This window comes from Nycticebus coucang, chromosome 22 (assembly GCF_027406575.1).
Source record: "Nycticebus coucang isolate mNycCou1 chromosome 22, mNycCou1.pri, whole genome shotgun sequence".
In the NCBI taxonomy this organism is placed as follows: domain Eukaryota; kingdom Metazoa; phylum Chordata; class Mammalia; order Primates; family Lorisidae; genus Nycticebus; species Nycticebus coucang.
This window is the reverse complement of record NC_069801.1, coordinates 18812866-18840366: the sequence shown is the minus strand read 5'-3', so window position 1 is coordinate 18840366 and position 27501 is coordinate 18812866. Positions and strand designations below refer to the sequence as shown.

The 27501-nt window shown below is 39.2% G+C and overlaps 1 protein-coding gene across 20 annotated transcripts in view; it reads right to left on the bottom strand.

Annotated features, from left to right (window-relative positions):
• Positions 1-592: 592 nt before the first annotated feature.
• Positions 593-27501, bottom strand: part of SRRM1 (serine and arginine repetitive matrix 1) — a 33523-nt gene continuing 6614 nt past the window's right edge. For 6 of the 20 annotated variants that reach the window (XM_053576107.1, XM_053576100.1, XM_053576115.1 and 3 more), the window contains 14 exons: positions 27084-27199; positions 25413-25595; positions 24765-24959; positions 23941-24060; positions 21741-22015; positions 14816-14896; positions 14226-14312; positions 12509-12653; positions 12043-12084; positions 7358-7468; positions 4989-5453; positions 4238-4433; positions 2468-2677; positions 593-1631 (listed from right to left, as the gene is read on the bottom strand). In XM_053576107.1, coding sequence (XP_053432082.1) covers positions 1527-1631; positions 2468-2677; positions 4238-4433; positions 4989-5453; positions 7358-7468; positions 12043-12084; positions 12509-12653; positions 14226-14312; positions 14816-14896; positions 21741-22015; positions 23941-24060; positions 24765-24959; positions 25413-25595; positions 27084-27199 — 2331 coding nt within the window. In that variant the 3' untranslated portion in view covers positions 593-1526. The remainder of the gene's footprint in view (positions 1632-2467; positions 2678-4237; positions 4434-4988; positions 5454-7357; positions 7469-12042; positions 12085-12508; positions 12654-14225; positions 14313-14815; positions 14897-21740; positions 22016-23940; positions 24061-24764; positions 24960-25412; positions 25596-27083; positions 27200-27501) is intronic. The other 14 variants (XM_053576109.1, XM_053576103.1, XM_053576120.1 and 11 more) reach the window with 8 other exon arrangements.

Below are 27501 nucleotides of genomic sequence, written 5' to 3'. Positions count from 1 at the left end.
TCAGGCTCGTCCTGCCTCAGGGCACACACAGGTACTATTTGTTCAGCCCAAAATACTCTTCCTTTTGCCTCTGCCTGGTGGATGTGCCCTGCAGGTATTGTGCAACAATCCAGTCACATATTGCTTTCCCTTAATAGCACTCATCAAAATGATTATTAACATAAAGATGGTAAAATCTTGGTTCGACGCCTGTGGCTCAAGTGGCTAAGGCGCCAGCCACATATACCTGAGCTGGTGGGTTCAAATCCAGCCCGGGCCCGCCAAACAACGATGGCTGCAACCAAAAAATAGCCGGACGTTGTGGCAGGCACCTGTATTCCCAGCTACTTGGGAGGCTGAGGCAGGAGAATCGCTTGAGCCCAGAAGTTGAAGATTGCCGTGAGCTGTGATGCCATGGCACTCTACCCAGAGTGACAGCTTGAGGCTCTGTCTCAAAAAAAAAAAAAAGATGGTAAAATCTTAATTTGATCACCTTTCATTGACCACCTGCCTAAATCCCACCTTGCCATGGGTTAGGTAAAAACATAGGTACTATTTCTAGGAAAGGTATGCTTTTTACAGTATTAAGGCAAATAAAAGTCAGTGGCAAACATTTTTAAATTTAGAAATTTATTCTGTTTAATCCACAAGCTTTATATAGCTTTAGTTAAAAAAAAAAACAAAACAAAAACAGTGAAACCAAGACACTATTTCAAAAGTATGGGCCTTTCCAGCCTTCCAAATACAAGAGCTCTCAAAGTTGTATATACCAATTGGAAGAACAAGACAAAAATAAGAATGGAGCCATGACATTGCATAAAACAAATTTTATGTAACTGAAGGATCCTCCCTGGGACTAATCGCCTTTATAAAACAAAAAAAGAAAACAAAAACAGAAGAACAGAATAGAATGAAATTCCAGTGTTCCAAATCAACTTGTTATACATCAATATAAACCCACAGTGTCCTGGCAAACAACATACTTTCGTTTTGTCTCATCTTCGAGCTCAAATCCTGATTCACTTCAGCAGAGACTCCACAGGCAACAGGAAAGATGTGGCATTAAAATACTCATTTATACTTTTGTGGTAAATTCAAGAGTGGTCTTATTTTTGGGCAAGCTTACAAACCATACAAGGTTAGAAGCATAACTTAAAACGGGTTCTAAGACTCAAAGGAGAAAAAGTTAAGAAAAAGAAAAAAAGGAAAAAACCCTCTGAATAGCCAGGGGCATTTAAAAAAACCATAAGAATGCCAACAATATTTAAACTCCCTTTTTTAAAAAGGGAATTTTTTTTTTTTGGCTTAAAATATTTCCCTCCAAATGAATTTATGTCAGCTGTCAATGAAAGAATGTCACTAATACACTGTGGACACCTTTTGCAATGTAAATCCATGCCCTTTTTTTTTTTTTTTAACATGGTGAACTTCAACCTAGCAATTATTACAACAAATGTTATAGTCTAAAGCTCAAACACATTTTAGCAATTTTGAAATTGAATTGCGTACAAACCAAATAAAATTTACATCATAACAAACATTTCCACCTAAGACTGTGGGGACACTTGAGCCTTCCGCATTGATCTCAGGGCCTTTTCACGCAGGTGCTTTTCTAAGTCATCGAGGTTATCTTCAGCTTCACTTTCAGTCTCCTAAAAAAATCAGAGTAGTCATGTTAAATCTTGAGACAATAGTGGGAGACAATGAACAAAGAGCCTAATCAAATAGTAGTGATGGGTGCACAACTCTAAATATATTAAGATCCAATGAATTATTCACTTTTAGTAAGTGTTTTATCTTGAAGAATTTTTTAAGAGATAAGGTTATCACTCTATTGTCCAGGCTGGAGTGGCAATGGTGCATCATAAGCTCACTGTAATCTCAAACTCCTGGGGACTGAAACAATCCTCCCACCCTGGCCTCCCAAAGCAATGGGTGTGACCCACCTCATCTGGCCACCTAGAGTTACGCTTTTTAAATAAACAACATTAAGCTTTTTAGCTGTCACTTGTGTTCTAATTCTTGGTCCTGGCAAATTCCTGTGCCTGGCATGTCACCAAGAAACATCAAAATAGGGTTTAAAAAAAATTTTTTTTTTATTTTGAGACAGAGTCTCACTTTCATCATTGGTAGAGTGCCATGGCGTCATACCTCACCACAACCTCAAACTCTGGAGCGCAAGTGATCCTCTTGCCTCAGCCTCCCAAATAGCTGGGACTACATGTGTCTGCCATAACATGCTGTTTTTAGAGACAGGATCTCGCTCTAGCTCAGGCTGCTCTCAAACTCCTGAGCTCAGGCAATCCACCCTCCTCAACCTCCCAGAATGTCAGGATTGCAGGTATGAGCCAACATGCCCAGCCGAAAAAAGGGTTAATCATTGAGTAGCCAAATACTAGAAAAAAGGATTTTGCTACTTCTCAAAATCAAGTCATTATGCTATCTGCATATACACTGCAAAACAGCTACATTCAGAATCCATAAATACCTTCTTAGGCTCTGGCGCTGTCTCTGGTTCTTCTGGTGCTGATGTGGTTGTGGCAGCAGCAATGGCTGCAGAGGTTACGGGAGCTGTAGCAGCTGCAGCCATAGCCTTTTCCTTCTTGTGTTTTTTGTGCTTCTTGTGCTTTTTATCCTTTTTGTGTTTCTTGTCCTTCTTTTTCTTCTTTTTCTTCCCACCTCCTTCTTGATCTGAATTCTGAAATCCAGAAAAGTAACAGTAATATAATCAATCCAATTAAAAGTTTGTCCAACTCAACATTCTATTTCCTCAAGTGAATATCTAAATGGACTAATGTTGAAATTTTAAAGGATTCAACAGATGGGCGTAGGGAAGACCCAAAGCCAATCACCACCAGGAAAAGGATTCCTACAAATGGGAACCGCACTGAAAGCAAAAAAATTTTTCACACTTTCTAAGAGTAGGAAAGGGCCTTGAAAGTAACTGATTCTTACTGTTTCCCCCAACTAACTTCATATTAAGCCAGGCTTCCTACCCACAAGATGGCAGTCAGGTACATAGGACTGGACTATGTCAAGGGCTACCTCCAGATGAGTTGAATTCCAGCTCCTGAATTCATTAACTATGATCTCAGAGAAACTGTTTAATGTTTCCACAGCCTGCTTTACCTAAAATGGGTGTTAACAATTCCTAGCTGATAAAGCTCTTGTGAGGATTAAATATGAACATATGTAAATAACTCTTTTTTTTTTTTTTTTGTAGAGACAGAGTCTCACTATACCGCCCTCCGGTAGAGTGCCATGGCGTCACACAGCTCACAGCAACCTCTAACTCTTGGGCTTACGCGATTCTCTTGCCTCAGCCTCCTGAGCAGCTGGGACTACAGGCGCCCACCACAACGCCCGGCTATTTTTTTGTTGCAGTTTGCCGGGGCTGGGTTTGAACCCACCACCCTCAGCATATGGGACCAGCGCCCTACTCACTGAGCCACAGGCGCTGCCCATAAATAACTCTTAACACTTGCCTAACATGTGGCTGACTTTTAACACATGGCACCAACTATTAAGTCTAAACCCATGCCTATAGGAATGCCATATCTTTAGCTGTCATCTGAATTCTATCTTTAGAAAAGGGGTGAGTTGTTCCTCTTCACTGCCTATATACCAAAAAAACAAACAAACAAAAAAAATTTTCTTTTTTAATTTTTTTTTTTTTTTTTTGAGACAGTCTCACTATGTCACCCTGGATAGAGTGCCGTGGCATCACAGCTCATAGCAACCTCAAACTACTGGACTGAAGTGATCTCTTGCCTCAGCCTCCCAAGCAGCTGGGACTACAGGTGCCCGCCTCAACACTTGACTTTTGTTTTTGTTGTTACTGCAGTTTTTGGCCGGGGCTGGGTTTGAACCCACCACCTCTGGTGTATGTGGCTGTTGCTGTAACCGCTGTGCCATGGGTGCTGAGCCATATATAACAAATGCATGGAAAAGGCAGGCTTGCTAATTAACAATCTAGTCTGTAATTTTTGAATTTCACATTTCTAAGCAATTACTTAAAATTTCTCATAATCTCATAATTTCTTAAAATTTCTCACTAGCCCGCACAATAATTTAGTTAACCATATTAAGATGACATCTAACCCCTTAACATAGCAACCTGTCCAAGATCAGATTTATGACTCACAAAGGAAAAAGAAGTTTAAACTCCTATATTTTAATACCCCAATGTTATTTTCTCTGCTTTAAAGTGACCATGTGCAAATTTATAAAAGGTGTGCAAACTAAGGCAGACACATACTCTTGCCGGTGATGGGCTTGGCGACGGGCTTTTAGCCTTTTTGATCGGTACAGCTGGTGACCAGTTTGTAGAAGGTGACTGAGACTGGACAGGGGATGGAGGTGCTGGGGGCTTTTTAACTGCTGGCTCAGGAGATCTGGAGATAGACCGGGAGGATGAGACCCTCCTTACGGACTGTGGGCTTGGTGAGGCAGCCCTAGACAAAGGAAAAAAAAAAAAAAACACCAAAACCAAAAATCAACATTAGCACTGACAACAGACATCTCGTTGTAAGAAAAAATAAGTTAACCAACCACATTATACAACCAGATTGCAAACTTCAAACATTTTATAACACTTAGTTTGCCAGTTAATTCTACTAACATATACCAAATTCACACACCCTAAGTCTCCTAGAGGGTAGCTGAAGTCTCATAATCCTCTATCCACTCTGTTATTGTTGCTTCCCACATGAAATTAACAATGCCAGTTTCTTACATTACACACACAAGAAATGCTTATGTATCTCTTGAGTTTAGTTTTCAAGACAGCTTTCAAAATATCTGATACTACTGAAGTAATTTTTGTCCTAAGGAACTACCCTTATAAGGGAACAGGATTTGTGAATAGCATCTATAAAGTCTGGATTAAAATGTACATTCACAACTTATTCCTTTCTGTAATTTCTCACTAAATAAAAAAAAAAAAAGCATTCAAATACAAAAGCTATGCAAGTAAGCATTCCTAACCAAAAAGCATAAAATATTTTTACTTTTTTGTCTTTTTAGGTTCCGGAGTCCTGGAGACTCTCCTAATGGGCCTAGTACTTGGAGATGGGGACTGCCTTCTTTGGGGTGATGGTGATGCTCCTCTTCGAACAGGTAGAGGACTTGAGGAGGTCTGAGGAGCTCGAGGCCGCGGTGAAGGCGAATGCCGTTTGTTTGGTTGTGGTGACCGGGCCTCCCGGGTAGAGCGGCTTGGAGAAGATCCTTTCCTATGCTTTGATGATAATGAAGGTGATCGTCTCTTGGTGACTGGGGAACTTCTTTGTTTGGGAGGTGGAGAGTGAGAGACCCGACGCTTTGGTGGTGGAGATGGTGATGCCCTTCGTTTAGGAGGGGGAGGAGGAGAAGCTGTTCTTCTCTTTGGAGGTGGAGAAGGAGAGTATCTCCTTTGTATTGGAGGAGAGTATCTTCTAGGAGAAGGTGAGCGCCGACGTGGGGGAGGAGAAGGAGTCCTAGGAAAAACACACATTATTAAGCTGAAAGGCCCAAGAAAATGAGAAAATGGTTCATAAAGAATAACCCGTAGTCATGACTATAGTGTAATTAGCACGGGACAAACAGAATATACACCATTATTTATAAGCAGATGTATTTTTATTCTCATTAAAGGTAAAAAAAAAATCACTTAGTAAAACTGTTTATCTTAGATGACTACAAAACAGGACATTCTGATTAGTGGAGAAATTTGCAATTTTCAGAAAATTTGTCAAAGCATTTGAAAACAACCTATATGGAATTAATTAATTTTTTTTTTTTTTCCGAAAAGAGTACCTTCCATTGCTTTGAGGTAACTGTGAGCATCAGTTATTATTATGTAATAGCTAAGTAACTACATTAGCAGGACTCTACTGACTATGGTCAACTTACTCAGAAAGTGTGCGCTTTAAAGAGCTCTCCTATGTGGTGTCCTCTCTGAATTGGCGTTTGGACTCTGTATTAATAATTAGAGTTCACTGCACAAGCTATTAAAGATAACTCCACCTCCCCTCAAAGAAACCGCTTCACCTTCTGTCTCAAAAGACCACTTTTCACTACTGCTTGGCAGAATGCATCTCCACGAAGGCCAACCTGGCCTTCCTCTAAATCCTTAATTCCTGTATAACCCTAACTTGACTTTTAGGAATTAGACTGAGCATAAACATTCAGGCCCAAATGCCTAATCTGTTCATTGATCTTCAGACTCTGAGCTCAAAATAAATAAATTTTTGCCCAGAATCAGCTTTACAGCAGGACATTTTGGGGGCAATGTGGCAGAGTGCGATTACATTATTTCACTTGGGCAATTATTTAACTTCTGAACTTCCATTTCTTCACCTGGAAAATGGGAAAAATACACCAACCAAGCAAGCTCACTTTTAGGATTTGAGGTAAAGTATATAAATAAAACACCTAGCATTTTGCCTGGCTCTGAACAGGCATTCAGGAGTGGTGGCCAGCCATATACGGTTTGGCAATGTATTTGAGTGACAACATTAAAATGGTTTCCTAATTTTTATTTTAGAATTCAAAGCTATAAAATTATCCTCAATACTTAGTATCAACTAAAATACCAACACCATCCCAGTCATTTCTTTCTTTGTTCCAGGAACTTACATCTCCTTAGTTCCCACAAATCTGTGAAGGTTCCTCAGTTTTTCTCTCTCATGACTGACATTTTTGAAGAGTGCTGTCTGTTACTTTGTAGAATGACCTGCACTCTGGGTTTATCTGACACTTCCTAATCATTAAACTGAGGTTCTGTGCAACTGACAAGCATACTACAGAGGTAAACAGGAAGTACTTCTTTTTTTTTTTTTTTTTTTTTGTAGAGACAAGAGTCTCACTTTATGGCCCTCGGTAGAGAGCTGTGGCCTCACACAGCTCACAGTAACCTCCAACTCCTGGGCTTAAGCGATTCTCTTGCCTCAGCCTCCCGAGTAGCTGGGAGGAAGTACTTCTAATATGACTTATTGGGGATGCTAATTTTGATTACTTAGTTAAGCAGGTATGTGCCACAAATTCTCTAATATATAGTTATTTCTCTTTTTAATCACTAGAGTCACATCACCTTTTAATTTATTCAGCATTATTGCATACTATAAAATATACCTATTTTAAAGCATACAATTCAGTAGTTTTAGTATATTCACATAGTTTTACAACCTTTGCCACCCCACATTCCCAACTCACTCCAGACACCACTGATCTACTTTCTATCACTATAGATTTATGTATTCTGGACTTTTCAAATAAATGAAATCCTATGACATGTGGTCTTTTATGACTGAACTACACTACTCTAATAAGATAAAAAAAAAAAAAATCACAAAGATTCGGTCATTCCAATAAGCCTGAACTGGCATATTCGACAAAGTACCTTCGTCGTGGTGGTGGTGTAGGAGATCTGCGTCTTCGAGGAGGAGGGGCAGGAGAAGGTGAACGTCGCCTTCTAGTAGGTGGTGGGGAGGGACTTCTCCTCCGTCTACCACTAAACCAAAGAAGAATTATAGGTAATTCTGAGTCAGTGGCATTTATAATTAAGTGGCCCAAAAGATAGTTTCAATAATCATGAACCCAGAGGGCAACGATGGTTATGTTTCAGAACAGTGTTTTTTTCAAACTATAGGTTGCAAGACCCATTCATTAGGAATTTGGATGTGAGGCAACATTAAAAAAAAAAACTCCCTAAGAACACGGATTTTTAACTATGATGCACATCAGAATCAGCTGGGAAGCTTATCTGAGCTTTATGTCTATGTCGGGGCTAAAGTCCAGCCAGGTGTTTTTTCCAAGAGTCTACAGGTGTTTCTGTTGTTAGGAACCAACTGCTTTAGAACTTCTTTTTTTTTTTTTTTTTTGGCCGGGGCTGGGCTTGAACCCGCCACCTCCGGCATATGGGACCGGCGCCCTACACGTTGAGCCACAGGCGCCGCCCTGCTTTAGAACTTCTAATAAAGAAATTTAAAATGTAAATAGCCCAGTGGCTTATAAGACTTAAATCTGGTGTCACTGCTCCAAACTTTTTTTTTTTTTTTGTAGAGACAGAGTCTCACTGTACGGCCCTCTGGTAGAGTGCCGTGGCATCACATGGCTCACAGCAACCTCTATGTCTTGGGCTTACGCGATTCTCTTGCCTCAGCCTCCCGAGCAGCTGGGACTACAGGCTAAACTTTTAATTTTTTTGATGTATCTTTACTATTCAAGTGTTGAATACTGTTACCAAAATACATTATCCCAAGATAATCCATCAAAGTTGTGTAAGCACTAAAGCTATCCTGGGAACAATGCAGTTAAAATATAAGATAAGAACCACCTAAAGCTTAATTTTATACTCTGTTAAAAGTTAATCAACACAAAAAGCACACTTGAAAAATAAGATTATATCAACTGGACTAACAGCAGCCTCACAACAGCCATACTAAAATATCTACCAAGCCAGTGTGCCACCTTTAGGTAAGCTTACATATTCAAAGTAGTCAAATACTCAGTTCTTAAATTCTTGCCTAGAACAGGATTGAATAGCTCCTGTAAATCTGGAGCTATTTTATAAAGTTTACTAGGTTTTTTTTTTTTGGAGACAAGAATCTCACTATGTCGCCCTCAGTAGAGTGCTGTGACGTCATAGCTCACAGCACCCTCAAACTCTTGGGTTCAAGAGATTCTTTTGCCTCAGCCTTCTAAGTAGTTAGGACTACAGGTGCCTGCCACAATGCCCGGCTATTTTTTGGTTGCAGTTGTCATTGTTGCTTAGCTGGCCTGGGCCGGGTTCAAACCTGTTAGCCTCGGTGTATGTGGCTGGCGCCATAACCACTGTGCTACGGGAGCCAAACCAAGTTTTTACTAGGTCTTAGCTCCATTTTCAAAGTAAGAGAAGTTTGTTAAATGAACAGACAAAATCCTGAAATTCACTGCTAAATTTAATTTTCAAGTTAAGTTTGCTTATGCTTTGTGGATACTAAAACTTCACTTCTAACACTTTGAAACCAGGCTACATTTTCCCTCTTAAGACCCAACACTGAAGCACAATTCTAAATAATTCTTCCTCCATGTTTAAATCCTAGACACCTGATTGCAATCTCTAACAGCACTGAACTTAAAAGCTCCTAGTACAACTTAAAATACTTTCAAAATGAGGATTATAAGACAAAATCCATGGAGAATAAACATTAATGTTGATTTTACTGCTCTGAGAAGACAAATCTCTTTCTAGAATAGAAAGCAGGCTGGGCATGGTGGCTCATGCCTGTAATCCTAGCACTCTGGGAGGCCGAGGTGGGTGGATTGCTTGAATTCAGGAGGAGTTTGAGACCAGCCTGAGCAAAAACAAGACCTCTTCTCTAAAAATAGCCTAGCACTGTAGCGGTTGCCTATAGTCCCAGCTACTTGGGAGACTGAGGCAAGAGGATCGCTTGAGCCCAAGAGTTTGAGGGTTACTGTGAGCTATGACGGCACAGCATTCTACCATTAGTGAGACTGCCTCAAAAAAAAAGCAGTTCCGTAAAGGAGCTGGGGAATCAAAGAGAAGAAATTGTATCAGTAACCTAATTTTGTAAAGCAATTATATACCTGCTATGCCAGCATCATAAAAAAAATTACAGCTGAGAAAAATCCTTTTTAGGTTTTAATTTTTTTTTTTTTTTTTTTTTTGGAGACAGAGTCTCACTTTGTTGTACCCGGTAGAGTGCCATAGCATCATAGCTCACAGCAACCTCAAATTTCTGGGCTCAAACCGCCTGCCTTTCCCACCTATGCCAGGGTCGGTCTCCAAATCTGGTAATGCAAGTCCTCCAGCTCACTTCTTTTTCAAAAAATGTTTAATGTAAGACATTCTAGATCCTTTGCATTTCCATATCAATTTCAGGATCTGCTTGTCAGTCTTCCCTAAATTGCCGGCTGGGAATGTGGTGAGAGCAGCATAGCTTCTGTGGCGGTGAGGGTCCTGGCACAGTCAACATTACGCATACCTTGCTGTTTGTTTACTCTTCCTAAATGTGTCTCAGAAATAATTTGTAGATTTCAGCTTAAAGCCTTGTGCTTCCTGTAAATTTATTTTAGTGTTTGATTCTTTTCGATGTTATTGTGAATGTAATTTTTGAGATTTTATTTTCTGATTGTCTGTTGTTAGTGTAAAATGTAATTGATTTTTTAGGTTGTACCTGGAGTTTTGTTTGGATTTCTTATAATGTTCTACATGCAATGTTAGATAATTTAAAAAATAAATAAATAAATAAATTTCTGGGCTCAAGTGATTGATTCTCTTATCTCAGCCTCCCAAATAGCTGGGACTACAGGCACCTACCACAACGTCTGGCTATTAATAGAGATGGGGTTTCGCTCTGGCTCAGGCTGGCCTTGAACCTGTGAGCTCAGGCAATCCACCCACCTTGGCCTCCCAGAGTGCTAGGATTATAGGTGTGAGCCACCGCACCTGGCCTAGGTTTTAAATTTTTTTTTTTTTGTAGACTCACTTTATGGCCCTCGGTAGAGTGCCATGGCATCACACAGCTCACAGCAACCTCCAACTCCTGGGCTTCAGCGATTCTCTTGCCTCAGCCTCCCGAGTAGCTGGGATTACAGGCGCCCGCCACAACGCCCAGCTATTTTTTGGTTGCAGTTCAGCCGGGGCCGGATTTGAACCTGCCACCCTCGGTATATGGGGCCACAGGCGCCGCCCCAGGTTTTAAATTTTTTATTGTCAAGCAACAGTTTCCTTCATTGCTTTGCTCCATCACAAACATTACTCATTGGTTCCAAAAGGCCTTACCAAGAAAACACTCTTATTTATTAGTAAGATTACGTAAGACAGCTTCAATAAGTGAACTATAAAGAGAATAGTGGGATAGATTCAGCAAGGATACCTAGAAATTTAGTGGCAACTAAGGCCTCCAAAAGAAGAAAACAACTAGTGGTTAAGACAAGACTACCTTAATGTCAAGAGTACAAGACTTTGTTTCTCTGAAACTCTATCATTCCTGGGCCCATTTCAGTTTTATGGTCATGTAGGTAAATAATGATCAAAAAGCTTCAAGGAAGACATGTAACCCACCTTTCTAGTACTGAAAAGACTGAACAGGCCAAAGTTTTATGTTTACTTTTAGTATTTTAAAAGTATCTCCCTAGTTTTTCTTGCTTTCCATAATGTCACCACAAAAAGTCCCTTCCCACTAAATCTAAGGAGCCATTATCCTATTTCGTAAAAATATCCAGATACTGTCAAAACCATGCCTCTTGGCTAGGTATGGTAGCTCACACCTGTAATCCTGGCACTCTGGAAGGCTAAGGCAAGTGGATTGCTTGAGCTTAAGAGTTCAAGAAAACTAGTCTGAGCCAAGAGCAAGACCTGTCTCTAAAAATATAGCCGGGCATTGTGGCAGGTGCTTGTAATCCCAGCTGCTTGGTAGATGAGGCAAGAAGATCACTTGAGTCCGAGAAGTTGACATCATGGCACTCTACTGAGGGCAAGAAAGTGAGACTCTGTCTCAAAAAACAAACAAAAGGCTTGGTGCCCATAGCTCGTGAGTAGGGTGCCAGCCACATACACCCAAGCTGGCGGATTCAAGTCCAACCTGGGCCTGCTAAACAATGACAACTGCAACCAAAAAATAGCCGGGCATTGTGGTGGGCGCTTGTGGTCCCAACTACTTGGGAGGCTGAGGCAAGAGAATCACTTAAGCCCAAGAGTTTGAGGTTGCTGTGAGCTGTGGATGCCATGGCACTCTACCAAGGGTGACAAAGTAAGACTCTGTCTCAAAAAAAAAAAAAAGGAAAATAAAAAACAAAAACAAAAATCTATGCCTCTTGATAGAAACTGGCATAAATTATCACTGAAGAGCAGTAACCAGTTAATAAAAATCAAGTTCAAATGAGGCTCTAAAGTATGTATCTCAAGTACAATTATCCCTATCATTAATTTGATCTGTAAAGAAAAAAATAACCAAACCAAAACTACTTAGGAACTTCACATCCACTGTTTATCTAAGCAGCAGGACCATTCACCTAAACCAGAAACTAAGTCACCAAAACTTGACATGTAGCCCTAATTTACATAGTTGTCTAACCAACCTTTTAGTCACTGGCGATTGCCATCGCTTTCCCATCTGCATCCTGAGAGCAGTGGAGAAAAACAAACGTCAAGAATTCCATTCACTAAATTATTTACTTTGATGGAATTAAATATCACTAATGGGGGTATTTTTAAGTGTTCAAAGATGTTCAGGAGTAAATGCTACAATTTAATTGTTTGGTTTATTCTTCTTGCTATGTACACATATGACATAATTAAAAATTTACCCAGTTTTCACTAAATATTCATAACTAAGCAAAAAACCCCACAAAAATATAAAAACACTACATACACACAGAAAACAACCAAAACAAACTTTCCTAAGAACTATACAAAATCCAACCATCTCCTCAAAAGTCCTTGAAATGAAGGAAATTAACCATTTTCTAAAATAAACCCATAGCCTATCCTTTATGGTTTCATCACAACTATATCAGTGAAGATCACTAAAGAAAAAGACATTACCGAGGAGAAGTCTCTTTTTGGCGCTTTCTTGGAGACGGAGACGCACTCCGGGAAGGGGAATGTCTCCGCCGCCTGCCTACCTCACCATTTTTCACATGGGATCTCTTGGGTCTTTCATCTTCTGAGGAGGAGGAGGAGCCAGAATCTATATACAGTTTTAAAAAAAAATGTATTACATTGGTGTTTGAAAGCGTCTATCCAAGTTTTCTGAATCTAAACGGATGAAGTGCGTACTAGTAAACACGTACATTTAAGCCATCAATTCTGAAAAGAGCCAGTATCAATGTGTTCAATGACTTCAAAGTATACATATTCACTATGCAAATAATATATGACATACAATTTCCACAACATAATCAACCAAAAGTCTTATATTTTACAGATACATTGGCCTAAATACAGAAGAAAACTAACATAACCTAAATGTCCACCAAATAGGCAAGTGGCTCAGTGTTGCAACTAGGAAAAATATGGGGGAGATTCATAGGTACTAAACAAAGAAAGATGTTCTAGATATATTACTGAGTTAAGGGAGGTAACAATCTACAGTTTGAGCTGCTGTTTCACTTTTTGACTCCTTTTAACCACAGATGCTGTTATATGCACAGAAAATTTCATAATAAAAAGCTTTTGGGGAAGGGTTAAAATCAGAGTGTTAGGAAAATAATGATACATTTCTTTTTTTTTTTTTTTTTTTATTTTTGGCCGGGGCTGGGCTTAAACCCGCCACCTCCGGCATATGGGACCGGCGCCCTACCCGTTGAGCCACAGGCGCCGCCCAATAATGATACATTTCTAACTGTATATTCCTATTACCTATTTTATTATCATACTCTAGAGATCTATTACTTTTATAACAATTTAATAGAAAACTAAATTTTCTTTTTTTTTTTTTTTCTTTTTGCTTTTGGGCCAGGGCTAGGTTTGAACCCGCCACCTCCGGCATATGGGACCGGTGCCCTACTCCTTGAGCCACAGGCGCCGCCCAGAAAACTAAATTTTTTTAGTTTAAATTAAGAAATGACCTAAACACTGTCCCCTCAAGTAGATTTCTATGTAGGAACAAATATATACTATTCTTCCTAAGTATACTTCTAACACACTGATGGACACTTGTACCTTGCTTTTTCTTTTTGAGACAGAGTCTCATTTTGTTGCCCTTGATAGAGTACTGTGGCGTCATAGCTCACAGCAACCTCAAACTCTTGGGCTCAAGTGATTCTCTTGCTTTAGCCTCCCAAGTAGCTGGGACTACAGGCGCCTGCCACAACAGCCAGCTAACAGGGTCTTGCTCTTGCTCAGGCTGGTCTCAAATCCCTGAGCTCAAGCAATCACCCACCTTGGCCTCCCAAAGTGCTAGGGTTACAGGCATGAGCCACTGCGTCTTGCCTATTAAGCATGTTTTTTTTTTTGTAGAGACAGAGTCTCACTGTACCGCCCTCGGGTAGAGTGCCGTGGCCACACGGCTCACAGCAACCTCTTAACTCTTGGGCTTACACGATTCTCTTGCCTCAGCCTCCCGAGCAGCTGGGACTACAGGCGCCCGCCACAACGCCCGGCTATTTTTTGGTTGCAGTTTGGCCGGGGCTGGGTTTGAACCCGCCACCCTCGGCATATGGGGCTGGCGCCCTACTCACTGAGCCACAGGCGCCGCCCTATTAAGCATGTTTTTAAACAAGGTAATGTAGGGAGAGAAAAACATCTTCAGTGTCCATACCAGATGAAGACTGCTGGTTCTGTCGTCTGTACTGGCGTCTCTGCTGCACAGAATCTGCTGCAGCCATTTTGCCACCTTTATCTTCTTCTGAAAGATACATGCGTTTAGAAAGTGTTTCTTTAGTTACACATATAGAAAATTTGACATATGAATAGGAAAATAGTCTGTCAACCTTTATCTGGTTGGATTAAGCAATACAACTACCATTTTTAAAAATAAAGTTTATAATGTCAATCTAAATGTTGATTTAGAATATCTTTAGGAAATACACTAAAAATAAACTTATTTAGGCATTTATTACAAGTCAGGCTGGGCACCAAGCATTTTATAAGCATTACTCCAGTTAATTGTCAAAAATGTGTATTATCAGTATTTCAAATAAGGCTCAGATAGATTTGATAACTAAAACAAACAAAAAGCATTTAAATCTTAGAGCTAGAGATTCCAATCAGGCTTGTCTGACTTTATAGTCTTAATTCTCACTCACTAAGCCATATCCTATATAATTAATCTTCAAGCAGAAGGATGAGGAAATGTGTGTGTGTGGGGGGGAAGAGTCAAAATCACTTAAAAACAAAACCAAAACTTACCTGATTCAGATAACTCTACTTTTCTAGGCTTCGGAGCTGGTGAAGGGGACTCTCTTTTCTCAGTACCTTTATGTTTTGTCACTAAAAGATCAGGAATAAATACATACACACACATAAATAAGTTTTGCACAACAAGATGCATTATTTTTTTATTTTTTTTATTTTTTTGTGGTTTTTGGCCGGGGCTGGGTTTGAACCCGCCACCTTCGGCATATGGGACCGGTGCCCTACACCTTGAGCCACAGGCGCCGCCCAAGATGCATTCTTAATAGTAAATTAACTTACTAAAAATTATTTAAAAATCCTACAAAATATCATTATTTAGACAGAACAATTTTTAAATGTCAAAAAGCCCCAAAAAGTTCTAATATGATGCCCAAATCTTGAGATTCACCCAAGAAAACCAATTAAGAGAAACTGGGAGCTCTTATTAAGCAGAACAAGCTTTATGCTCTGTTAAAAAAAAAAAACAGGCACTTGGGCTGCCCTTGTGGCTCAAAGGAGTAGGGCGCCGGCCCCATATACCAGAGGTGGTGGGTTCAAACCCAGCACCGGCCAAAAAAAACTGCAATCCCCCTCACCCCCCAAAACCAGGCAACTCAGTAAAGCAAACCTCTGCATGCTGCCTGGGTTATGTAACCCATAACACATACACACTCAATTTTGGAGACCTCAACGTAAGTTTTCAAGTTACCACTTCAGGTGGGTTCAGAAAGATGAATAATTATTAAGAAATAAGATCAGATAAAACTTTCAGAGAAAAACGTATTTGATCTGTAAAAGAATGACTGGCACCCAAGAGGTGAAAGGCTCTTTATGCTCAGCACAATCTTCACAACTGCACAAAGGATTCAAACTACCTGTGAAAAAAAGTAGATCATCATAATGGTAAAAACTGTTGAACCTAAGACTGGAAGATTCTTTCCAAAGTGTTAAAAAGAAAAAAAAAGACAGCTCTATACCTAGAGTTATAGTAGAATGATGGTTAGGATTATCCCATTATCTTTTACCAATTATATATCTATAATTGTATAGAAAAATAACTTACCAAATACACATTTCTATAATGTATAATTGTATTTCGTAAGCACGCTATGAAGCACTACTGCTTCTATGACACACCCACAATCCCCTCACCCAATTTCCTAAGAGGAGAAATCTAAGGCTTAAAAATAAGCAGTCACAGGCTCAGTGCCTTGTAGCTCAGCAGCTAGAGCACCAGCCACATACACCAGAGCTGGTGGGTTCGAACCTGGCCTGGACCAGCTGAACAATGACAACTGCAACAAGAAAAGAAAAAAAAAAAAAAAAACTGCCAGGTATTATGGTGGGCGTCTGTAGTCCCAGCTACTTGTGAAGCTGAGGCAAGAGAATCCCTTGAGCCTAAAGGTTTCAGGTTGCTGTGAGCTATGACGCTACAGCACTCTACCGAGGGTGACACAGTCCAACTCTAACGCAAAACAAACAAACAAAAACAAGGCTCAGCACCTATGGCACCAGCCACACACACCTGAGATGACGGGTTTGAATGAAGCCCGGGCTACCAAACAATGATAACCACAACAACAACAACAACAAAAATAGCCAGGCATTGTGGCAGCCGCCTGTAGTCCCAGCTACTTGGGAAGCGGAGGCAGGAGAATTGCTTGAGCCCAGGAGTTGGAGGTTGCTGTGAGCTGTGATGCCATCGTACTCTATGCAGGGAGACAGCTTGAGGCTCTGTCTCAAAAAAAAAAAAAAATCCATCCATTGCTGCAACTAAAATCCTAAGTATGTATATAGACAATCATTAATCTTATCATGGCTTAATCTGAAACTCCACTTGAGAATATCCCTCTAAGAAAGAAATACTGGCTTGGCGCCCTTAGCACAGTGGTTACAGCGCCAGCCGCATACACTGAGGTTGCTGGGTTCGAACCCAGCATGGGTCAGCTAAGCAACAGTGACAACTGCAATAAAAAAAAAAAGCTAGGTGTTGTAGCCAGCGCCTATAGTCAGCTACTTGGAAGCCTGAGGCAAGAGAATTGCTTAAGCCCAACAGATTGAGGTTGCTGTGAGCTGTGACACCATAGGACTCCACTGAGGGCAACATAGTGAGATTCTGCCTCAAAAAAAAAATAGTAATCAACAAATTAATCTAGAAACAATCTGATCCCCTTATGGTCCCTATACCTGTTCTGTGTGACCAATGCAATTACCATGGTATGGTTGACCCAGAACACAGACACAACTCATTTAATAGACACACACTCAGAAATCTTTAATAGCCTATTCCCCAGGGCAGTTACTTACAGAATTTAGTGATCTAACATAGCAATCTATCTAATCTTTGCTAAAGTAACCAAAGTGAAGAATTTCCCATATCCTTTTTACAATGATCAGAATTTTAATAATGACTCTACCAATTAAGCTATTAGGACAAACTATTAGAATGGAAAGAATGGTTATCACCTAATTAGTTACTATGAATTATTGAAGTGGGAATAGCCAAAGCAAATTTAAAATTTGCTGTATAACAAATTAAAAAGAAATGTTTTAAATTTTTTAATTATTTAGGCTCCTTTTCTAGTCCATATTCTCCTTACTTTTCTAGTCCATATTCTCCTTTGAACTGAATCCTCAATTCCTAAAAAGATATTATAGGCATCCAGTTTTCTTATAAAACCACATACCCAAGTTATTGCCTTGGAGAATTGAGTTTTAAAATTTGTTCTGAAAGCTGGTTAAGATGTCAGAACATGCTTTCCTCTAAGAAACATGAAACATGCAGTTATGCGGCTTAGTGCCTGTAGCTCAAGCAGCTAGGGCACCGACCATATACACCGGAGCTGGTGGAGTCAAATCCAGCCCAGGCCTGCCAAACAACAATGACAACTACAAACAAACAACAACAACAAAAAAAATAGCCGGCGTAGTAGCGGGCACCTGTAGTCCCAGCTACTTGTGAGGCGGAGGTAAGAGAATCGCTTAAGCCGACGGGTTTAAAGTTGCTGTGAGCTGTGACACCATGGCCCTATACCCAGGATGACAGCTTGAGACTCTGACTCAAAAAAAACAAACAAACCAATAACAAAAAACAAAAAAATGCAGTTAAGCTTCCAAGATAGTCGGCAAATGCCTACTTAGTAAATAACATAACTGCATATAACAAACATTACATACTTTTTTTTCCCAATGGAAATACACATCTGCAGTTGTATCCCCAATTCAATCTCTTTATTAAAGACCTAATAAAATTATACCATCAGGAAAGTATCCATCTACTCCTACTTAAATGCAGTATGCCTGAATCACAGCATTTTTGTGTGTGTTTATTTTTGACAGTCTCAAGCTGTCGCCCTGGGTAGAGTGCCGTGGCATCATAGCTCACAGCAACCTCAAACTCTTGAGCTTAAGCGATTCTCTTGCTTCAGCCTCCAAAGTAAGAGAGATGACAGGCGTCCGCTACAATGCCAGGCCATTTTTTGTTGCAGTTGTCATTATTGTTTTAGCTGACCTAGGCCAGGTTCAAACCCGCCAGCCTCCATGTATGTGGCACCGTAACAACTGTGCTACAGGCGCCAAGCCTGAATCATAGCATTGTTAACACTAATAATGTTTCAGATTTCAGTTTGTCTAAATAAGATTTTATACAGTTTTATTTTGTTATGTTAAGGCCATTTTAAATGTGCAAATGCCATACAAACTTAAAATCATGATTTATTTGGTTTAGATTGGGAAGGGTTATCACCTAATTATTATAACTAATTCTAGCATTAAGTCACAAATCTAAGGCAACTATAAAACCAGAATTTAAGAATTACTGTAATAGTCCTATTATTAATCTCTCATACTTGCCCAAAAGATCACTTTTGTAGATAAAGTTACTCTGTGACCAGCAATAGCAAAATACTCATTAAGTTATCTACGGAGCAGTTTATATGGTTAAGCTGATCTCAATAAATCAAAACTGCCACCATCACCACCACCACCACAGGTATAGATCATGTTAACATATTCCATTGAATATGCCACTGATTCCAAAGCAGAATTTTATATACTACTAAGATAATGTGAATTTAACTATGACATGCCAAGGATTACAAAATGTTTCCCCCTACAGATGACTATATGTGGTATTCCATTTAATTCCCTCTTAAGTTCCCTGAACACTCTTCCTGTCTCCCTCCCACTTCACTTGCCCACTATGACAGCAGAGCCCTAAAGCCCTGATTAGTGGTAAATATTGGATTTCAATGACATTACTGTTCTTATTAGCTATAGAAATTACAAAGAGGGAATTTCTAAAATCATACCATCAGGGACAGAAGCTAAAGAATTTCACCTTGTCCTCCATTTTCCTTCTTCAGCAATCAAAGAGGAGTTTCGGGGGCAGAAAGTTAAGAAAAGTATTATTTAGCTAGAAATAAGAACTCTTAAATCCTATTCCTGGTTGGTGGATCCTGACCAAGTCACTCAATGCTTCAGTGGACACAAGGCAGACTCACTATACTGCCCACAATACCTCTCTGACTGGGTACAACTAGTCACTTACATCCCATTGACTTAATTCTCTCCTATCTATATATCCACTGTGTCTTGTCTGTAAAAAGCCTATACCAAAACACAAGGTCAGCACTTCTAAAAGGAACTAATAATTCTTCTCACTCTAAAGATTTAGACCTTTTGTTCTGGTACTTTTCTAACTCCTTGGTTATATGATGTAACCAGAAAAATAACTGGATGTGTTTTCACAAATAACTCATAGGATTATTTATTTATAGTATTTTCCCCCTACAGAGCTTTCCAGCTCTAGACAAAGAAATAATCAAAAATGGAAACTTCAAAAGAAAAGACAAAACAGGTCAGAAAAATGAGCATCAGATTTGGATATGGTGACTGAAAACCATGGACAGACTGAAATTCTCCCAATTTTTCACAAAGAGTAATATGGTACATAAGGTAATAAAGATAGTGATCCAAGGCCCTCTCTCACACTTAAGCCTGAAAGAACCAGGAATAGCTAAAAGGTTCTATTTTCATTCAGCTGCCTGTCTGATCTAAGGGACCAATGCAAAAAAAATGACCACCTCTTATTTATGAAGGTACCAGCAAATTAACTTAATGTTAAAATTAAAAAAAAATGTAAACATTACTTTTTAGAAATTATCATCTACTGATCCTCCTTTCTCTCTGACAGCTTACCTACACCTCACTGTAATAGATGCAAAATTTGCCTTTCTAGGACGGCACCTGTGGCTCAGTAGGTAGGGCGCCTGTCCCACATACCGAGGGTGGCAGGTTTGAACACGGCCTCCACCAAACTACAACAACAACAAAAAATAGCCAGGCATTGTGGTGGGCGCCTGTAGTCCCACCTACTTACGAGGCTGAGGCAAGAGAATTACCTAAGCCCAGGAGTTGGAGATTGCTATGAGCTGTGAAACCACAGCACTTCTAAGGGTGATGAAGTGAGACTCTGTCTCCAAAAATAAATAAATTAATTAATTAAATAAATTGCTTTTCTAGACATCACCACATTGCAGTCTTGGTGATGTAGGGAGACAAAGAAGCAAGGTGGCCGATAAGTAATCCTGATTTCACATCAAGCTCATTATAATAAACAGTGAAACCAGAGCTGGTGGGTTCGAATTCAGCCTGGGCCTGCCAAACAACTGCGGCCGCAACTAAAATATAGCTGGGCGTTGTGGCGGGTGCCTGTAGTCCCAGCTACTTGGGAGGTGGAGGCAGAAGAATCGCTCGAGCCCAGGAGTTGGAGGATGCTGTGAGCTGTGATGCCACAGTACTCTACTCAGGGCGACAGCTTGAGGCTCTGTCTCAAAAAATAAAAATAAATAAATAAAATAAAACTTTGGGCGGTGCCTGTGGCTCACTGGAGTAGGGCACGGGCCCCATATTCCGGAGGTGGTGAATTCAAACCCAGCCCTGGCCAAAAACTGCAAAAAATGAAAAACAGTGAAAATTTTACCCAACCTCATTTATTTCTAACCTGAAATTAGTTTTTTTTTTTTTTTTTCTGGAGACAGGATCTCGATATGTTGCCCAGACTGGCCTTGAACTCCTAGGTATAATTGACCCCCCCCCCACCTCAGCCTCCCAAGTAGTTGGAACTATAGGCACATACCACCAGACCCAGCTTTAAGTTATAATTTTCTTTCCTTTTTTTTTTTTTTTGGAGAAAGACTCTCACTATGTCGCACTCAGTAGAGCACTGTGACATCACAGCTCACAGCAATCTCCAATTCCTTAAAATCGAATTGCTACGGCAGCTTTTAAGATCCTCCCCTCCTCTATGACTCACCGTTGAGGCTATGTATCACTTCAGCCCTAGGAACCCGAGGCCTGATTCAAATGGATCCTATAGTTTTCTCCATTCCATTTAATGCTAAAAGGACAAGCCCCAATAGACTACAACCTTCACTCAGACTAGCACAGCAGTCTTCTTGCCTGGCAGGATCACAGATTATAAATTCCTCAGAAATTAATCTGTAGAATAAAGCAAGTACAACACTCAGAAAAATCCTGCCTAGACCCTAAATTAAAAAAAATAAATCAGCTTTTAAGAGCACACTATGTCCTTCCCCTGGGAGCACAATGTGGCCAAGAAAGAACTGAAACAGAATATGAAGTCCTCAAATAAGATATACCAAAAATCTTCAGCAAAAAAAGTTAACTGGTCTCATAGTAATGGATGATCCTTTGTCAAGACAGCATAAACTTTGACAAGTTATCCCAGCTCAAACAGCCCACGGCTGATAATAACGTATTTCTCCACCTGTTCAATGCCAAGAAGGCATGGCTAAAAACAAAATGATGTTACATGTACACTCTATTTCACACTTTTGAGACCCGGCAGTGGGAAATAACTACGCTCTTTGAGGTCAAACAAAGAAAGAGAACATGTTTTCATGTGTTTGATTTTTACCTTTACCTGAAGTTCTCCCCGGAGACACAGAAACACGACTTTTTCTTGTACGATTTGATTGCTGGGGTGTTGGGGAATGCCGAGTTTTTGGTGGTGGAGTTGCAGGAGGTGATGGCCTATGCCTTCGCCTTGGAGGACTTGCTGAAGGAGATAACCTACGAGTTTTTCGAGGTGGGCTGGATGTCCTCTTGGGTGGCTTCTTTGGCGGTGACCGTGAACGAGATGAAGAGGATGATGAGCTACTCCCAGATAAAGATGCTGATGAACGCCTTCTTCTGTGGAATAAAGTATTCATATTTACTGATCACATACTTAAAGAATGACCTTACAGGTTTGAACAGTTTACATGAAAATACTACTATTTTTATCCAACTTTTGAGTTTATGTAGCTAAGCACACAACTGAGTCCAAAAAAATGGGAACAAAACCATAACCTTGGATAGGAAACAGCTAGTTCTGAGACTAAATATAAATAACTTGTATCTCACAAATGCTTCTACTTGAGTTGTCTCTCCAGTTACAAAACTTTATAAGTGGAATGCTATAATACAATAACCAACCAGTCTCCTTTTTCCTTAGCAATGCTATTGGTGTTTTGGAGTTTGCACACAAAATTTGAGCAGCACAGTATTTCTCATTTAATAACATAATTTTAAGAAATCTTTGGGTTGCATCTTTTTTTAAAAGCTGTGCAAGATTAGGAATTCATTTAGCTACATAAACTTAGAAGCAGGGGCCCTCTCGAATTCTGCGGCAAAATTTGTGGTAAGTTCTGTTGCAATTATGTGTACCTGCAGAATTCACCTTTGGCGGAAGAATTCCTGAGAACCTGAAAAAAAGAAACCCTACCTTAAGTGTGAAATAAAAACTGGCTGAAAGGGAATCTTACACAATCTGCAAAATATTTTGACTGCTAAATGGCTTAGTAAGCAAAATAAAACATGCTGTTCGCAAAACTCCAATATAAGAATTAGCTGTTTCCACTAATCTCATACTAGAAAGCATCAGCATTACTTTTCTTCTAAGGAGTAATAATCAATTTTAGAAAAGTGTGGTGCCTGAAATGACTAAGCATTTACCTCATTATTCTCACCTAATAGTAGTAACATTAACTCTATAATTTCTTTTTTTTTTTTTTTTGGCCAGGGCTGGGTTTGAACCCGCCACCTCCGGCATATGGGACCGGCGCCCTACTCCTTGAGCCACAGGTGCTGCCCCCCTAACTCTATAATTTCTAATAGTGGCACTAATAGTTCAATATACCTTGACAACCCCTCCCCAAAGAAAACAGTTTTTTTTTTTTTTTCAAGTATGGGACTCTGAGTTTATTTGATGTTTCCCTTCTTATTTCTAAGTTGATTCAGTTCCCCGAAAAAAACCTTAGAAGACTCAAACACAAGTCTTTCTAAATTATAACCTGAAGCTTAATTATCTGAATTCTTCCAAATACAGGGAAAATATATTGTCAATGAGGCACACTCTGCTACCAGGCCTTTGCTTTGGACAGATTTAGTCACAATCTTTTTGTTAAAAACCATATATCCAAGATGTAAACATTTTACCTTATCATCACTTTAGAATGATTTAATTAAGGAAAAGAATATTTGTACTAGTGGAGTTAGATTTATGCCTAATTTCTTCAAAAAATAACTAGACACCAAAATACTAGTAACCAGTATCTATGGAATGGGATTTTAGAGAACTTTCAATTTGTTATTTGTCAGAACTTTTTATAAGCCTCATTTCTATAAAAAAGAAAACCACATTAAAGAAAACAAAAGAGCAAATGAATTATTTTAATACTGCTAAAGTAGCTTACTGGCCCTGTAGTCAGCTACTTTTTTAGAAGCCACTTAAAAGTTAAAAGCCGAAGGAAAAACGGCCAATTCCCTTACTTGATAGAATTTCTTCCTGAGGTCTGAAAGGGTAAGTTAACACGAGTATGAAAGATGGTGAATTTCTTATTTTTTGTTTTCCATCACTTGGCTAGACATTTTTTATAGCACAAATAACAGCATTACCCTTCAAATGAAATAGGTTCTTTAGAAAACATTGTCTAGTATCACTTATAAATTCTTTCTGTTTGGGGGGACATTAAAGATTATCCTAAAATTATCCTAAAACAAAGGGTATCCTAGTGTCAAACACTTGACACTTCCAAATTAAAAAAAAAAAAAAAGAAAGAAAAGAAAAATCTCACCGTCTCACTGGAGATCTACTCCTTCTATGCCTTGGTGGAGGAGGCATTCGCCTAGGTGGAGTTCTTCTTCGAGGAGATGGGCGTCTTCTTGGGCTTGGCCGCCTTCTAGGTGAGTAAGATCTGCCATAACAAACAATTGGGAAAAATGTGATCTTTCACATTTGTTTCTTTTTTAGAGACAAGAGTCTTATTTTATCGCCCCTCGGTAGAGTGCCGTGGCGTCACAGCTCACAGCAACCTCTAACTCCGGGGCTTAGGCAATTCTCTTGCCTCAGCCTCCCAAGTAGCTGGGACTATAGGCGCCCAACACAATGCCCAGCTATATTTTTGTTGTTGTTTGGCTGGGGCCAGATTCAAACCTGCCACCCTCAGTATATGGGGCCGGCACCCTACCCATTGAGCCACTGGCGCGGCCCTCAAATTTGTTTTTAACAGATAGTCATTGAGAAAACTAAATCAAAAAGTTCCTCACTCCTGATTTTATTCAGGTCCTTTTATGTAGAAATTTCTATAGTACACAAAAAAAGTATTCTCAAATTCTCATGTAAATCCAAAGATTTTCTACTGCTTTTAAATTACAGTAGAGCCTCTGTAAGTTAATCACCCAAGGGACTGTACAAACTGGTCAACATAAGGAACTATACCTACTGTATTGATACATGTATGTGGTACAAGTCCAGTCTTCGAAAGTTAGGACAATTTAAGGAGGTGGTCAATAGAGGGAAGTGGTCAACTATGGAAGTTCTACTGTATTTATGTAATTCTACCAAGGCAAGTAGCATATAAAACCTAAGGTCTATGCTGATCTTAAAACCACAACTCACCTTGATCGCGATCTATGGCGCCGTCTAGGTCGAGTATGAGAAGGAGAGCGAGACCTTGTCCGAGATCTTGATTTGGAACGTGACCGAGATCTTGGACGAGTCTTCTCCTTTTCCTTCTCTTTTTTGGAATTTTTTTCGGGAGAAGGTTCTTTAGGCTCTGGTATAGGTTCAGGCTTGGGAACTTTCAGGATGTCACTGTGGGAAAAAAAGCTTATTTTTTTCCCCTCTTCTATTCAGATGTCCAAGTCAAGTCATAATACAATGATACACAGTATTTTTCTTTAAAAAGTTATCAAAATTCATGAAAACTCTCTAGCTCCAAAAAATACATATATGTATCTTGGAAATCCAGTAAGCAACTAACCATTCTAAAACCTAATTTTTTTTAAAGTACAAAGTTGTCCATGATACAAAGCAAGCTGCAACACATAAAACATTTCAAACAATACAACCAATAGAAAGCGGTCACCAGTGGGGCATTTTCCTTAAACATATTCCCCCATACTCTTTCTAACAAGCTAATTTTATAACTTAAAATGCCTAAAAAAAAATCTTGTTTTTAACTCAGAGATGCTGTATTTGCAATTGCTATAAATAGCCTAAAACTTTGATGATTTATAACTAAACACTAAACTTTCATATACGTGCCTAGTAGAAGTGGCCTCTTGTACTGAAGGTTCTGGGAGCTCTGGAGTTTTTTCCTTCTTTTCTGGAGCAGGGGAAGGACTCCGGCTCTTGGTTCTGTGACGGGGAGATCGAGAATGACTGCGCTTTCTCTCTCTCCTGACAGGGGAAGATCGTCTTCTAGGGGAAGGAGATCTGGATTTGCGTCTAGGACGAAAGCAATGTTTTCAGGTTTTTAAGTAACGTGGATTGTGAGAAAAGATCAAAGGAAGAAGTGAGAATGAATCTCCTTAATTACACCACTATTGTTTATACAAAATACTTCCCTATGAAAATAAGATATCCTAGATCATTTACTTGACAGAAAAAGGGCCAAAAGAAAACCGGAAAGACAAGCAAATAAAAGATAAAATTCTTAAGTAAATCAGTCATTAAGGGGAGAGAGCAAGGAATTGGGAGTCATTAATTAGGTTCTTAATCATTCCCAGAGATCAAAGATCAACTTTTCTGAGAAAAAGAGGATGCTTGAAAGTTCACGGTGATATTCTACGATAATAAACAAAACCAAACAAAATACATTTAAAGTGAAGACAGACCACGCCAGACTTTGCATCAGAGCCTAAATATGCCAGAACAATGATTACTGTGATTAAAGGATATGTTCTTCAGAATAGAAATATATCAAACTTGCACTAAGACCATTTTTTTGGAAGAGAAGCCCCTTTTCTCTTTCAGTAGTAGCTTGCCTAAAGTTTTTTACTTTTCCACAATGAAGGAAAACAGCAGACCTAGTTCATCAACAGTTATCACTATGATTTATGCTTTGTGATTTTCAAATTACTGCTTCCATGAGAAGTATGTTTTAGTATCAAATATAAAAATGAAAGGGACAAAAAATTACTTCCTTCCTTTAATAATTCCAGCAGACACTTATGTAACAAATATAATCCTAACAAATGAAGTCTAATAGAATGCTCACCTTTTACCACAAATACAGCAGAATCTGAGCTGTGGATTTAAAAATGTGAGCCTAGTAAGTTTCATGGGGGAGTAAGTAGAAATAAAGTTTGGGTACAATATGATCATCTAAGTATAGAATGAATATCCTACAAGCATAAATTTCGAATACAGATTTCTAAAAAAAAGGAAATGGAAAGAAGAAATGAGTCAGAGCTTATTTTTCAAAATTCAATTAATTAAATGTTATATTTAAACTAAAGCAATCCAGAAGAAATCTAGGTTTTGAGTTACGAATTAATAGGTGGTTGCTTTGGCAGCACCTATACTAAAATTAGAATACACAGAAACAGCATGTAATAAAAATTTTTTTAAAAAGGAATTAAGGGAGTGGCGCCTGTAGCTCAAGGAGTAGGGCGCTGGTCCCATATGCCGGAGGTGGCGGGTTCAAACCTAGCCCCAGCGAAAAAAACAAACAAACAAAAAAAACAAATAAAAAGGAATTAAGGGTTGCATAACTCACCAAGATTTTAGAAATAATCATAGTCAAATGATCTGTCCTAAGCAAAGACCAATGATTTTAGTCTAGAGACAAGCCACAGCTCACTATGAAAACTAAAATGATGGAAAAAATTCCCTGAACAGTACTATTAGATTTCTTTTTAACTGTGCAAATTTCTGCATATAGAAGTTCTAAAGTACCAGTAAAACACCAGTTATTCATCTATGGTATAATACCTTCTTGGGCTTCGAGATCTCTCCCTTTTTTCTCTGCTGCTTTCTTTTTCTTCTTTATCCCTCTTATCTTTGTCTTCATCTTGCTTTTTCATAGATGCTAATTTTTCTTGTTCAATCTGCAAAGATTAGGGTTTTAAAGTACAAACAGTTGAACATTTGAGAACAAGCCAAGTGAACATTACTTTCCACACTTGATAAACACCAATGCTGTAACTGTCATTTCATCAGCCTCTCCTTTTGAACAAAGACTGTTCTTTCTGTACCCATAGTATGGGTACACATTAAGATTGGTATTATAGCCGCTTGTTTACAAATGAATAGAATTCTGGTGGAAAGCTAATTCCTGAGACCTGAATGAAAGAGCTGCTGCCATTTTCAAGTTTACTAAAAAAGTTATTTTAATATTCACCTCATTCTC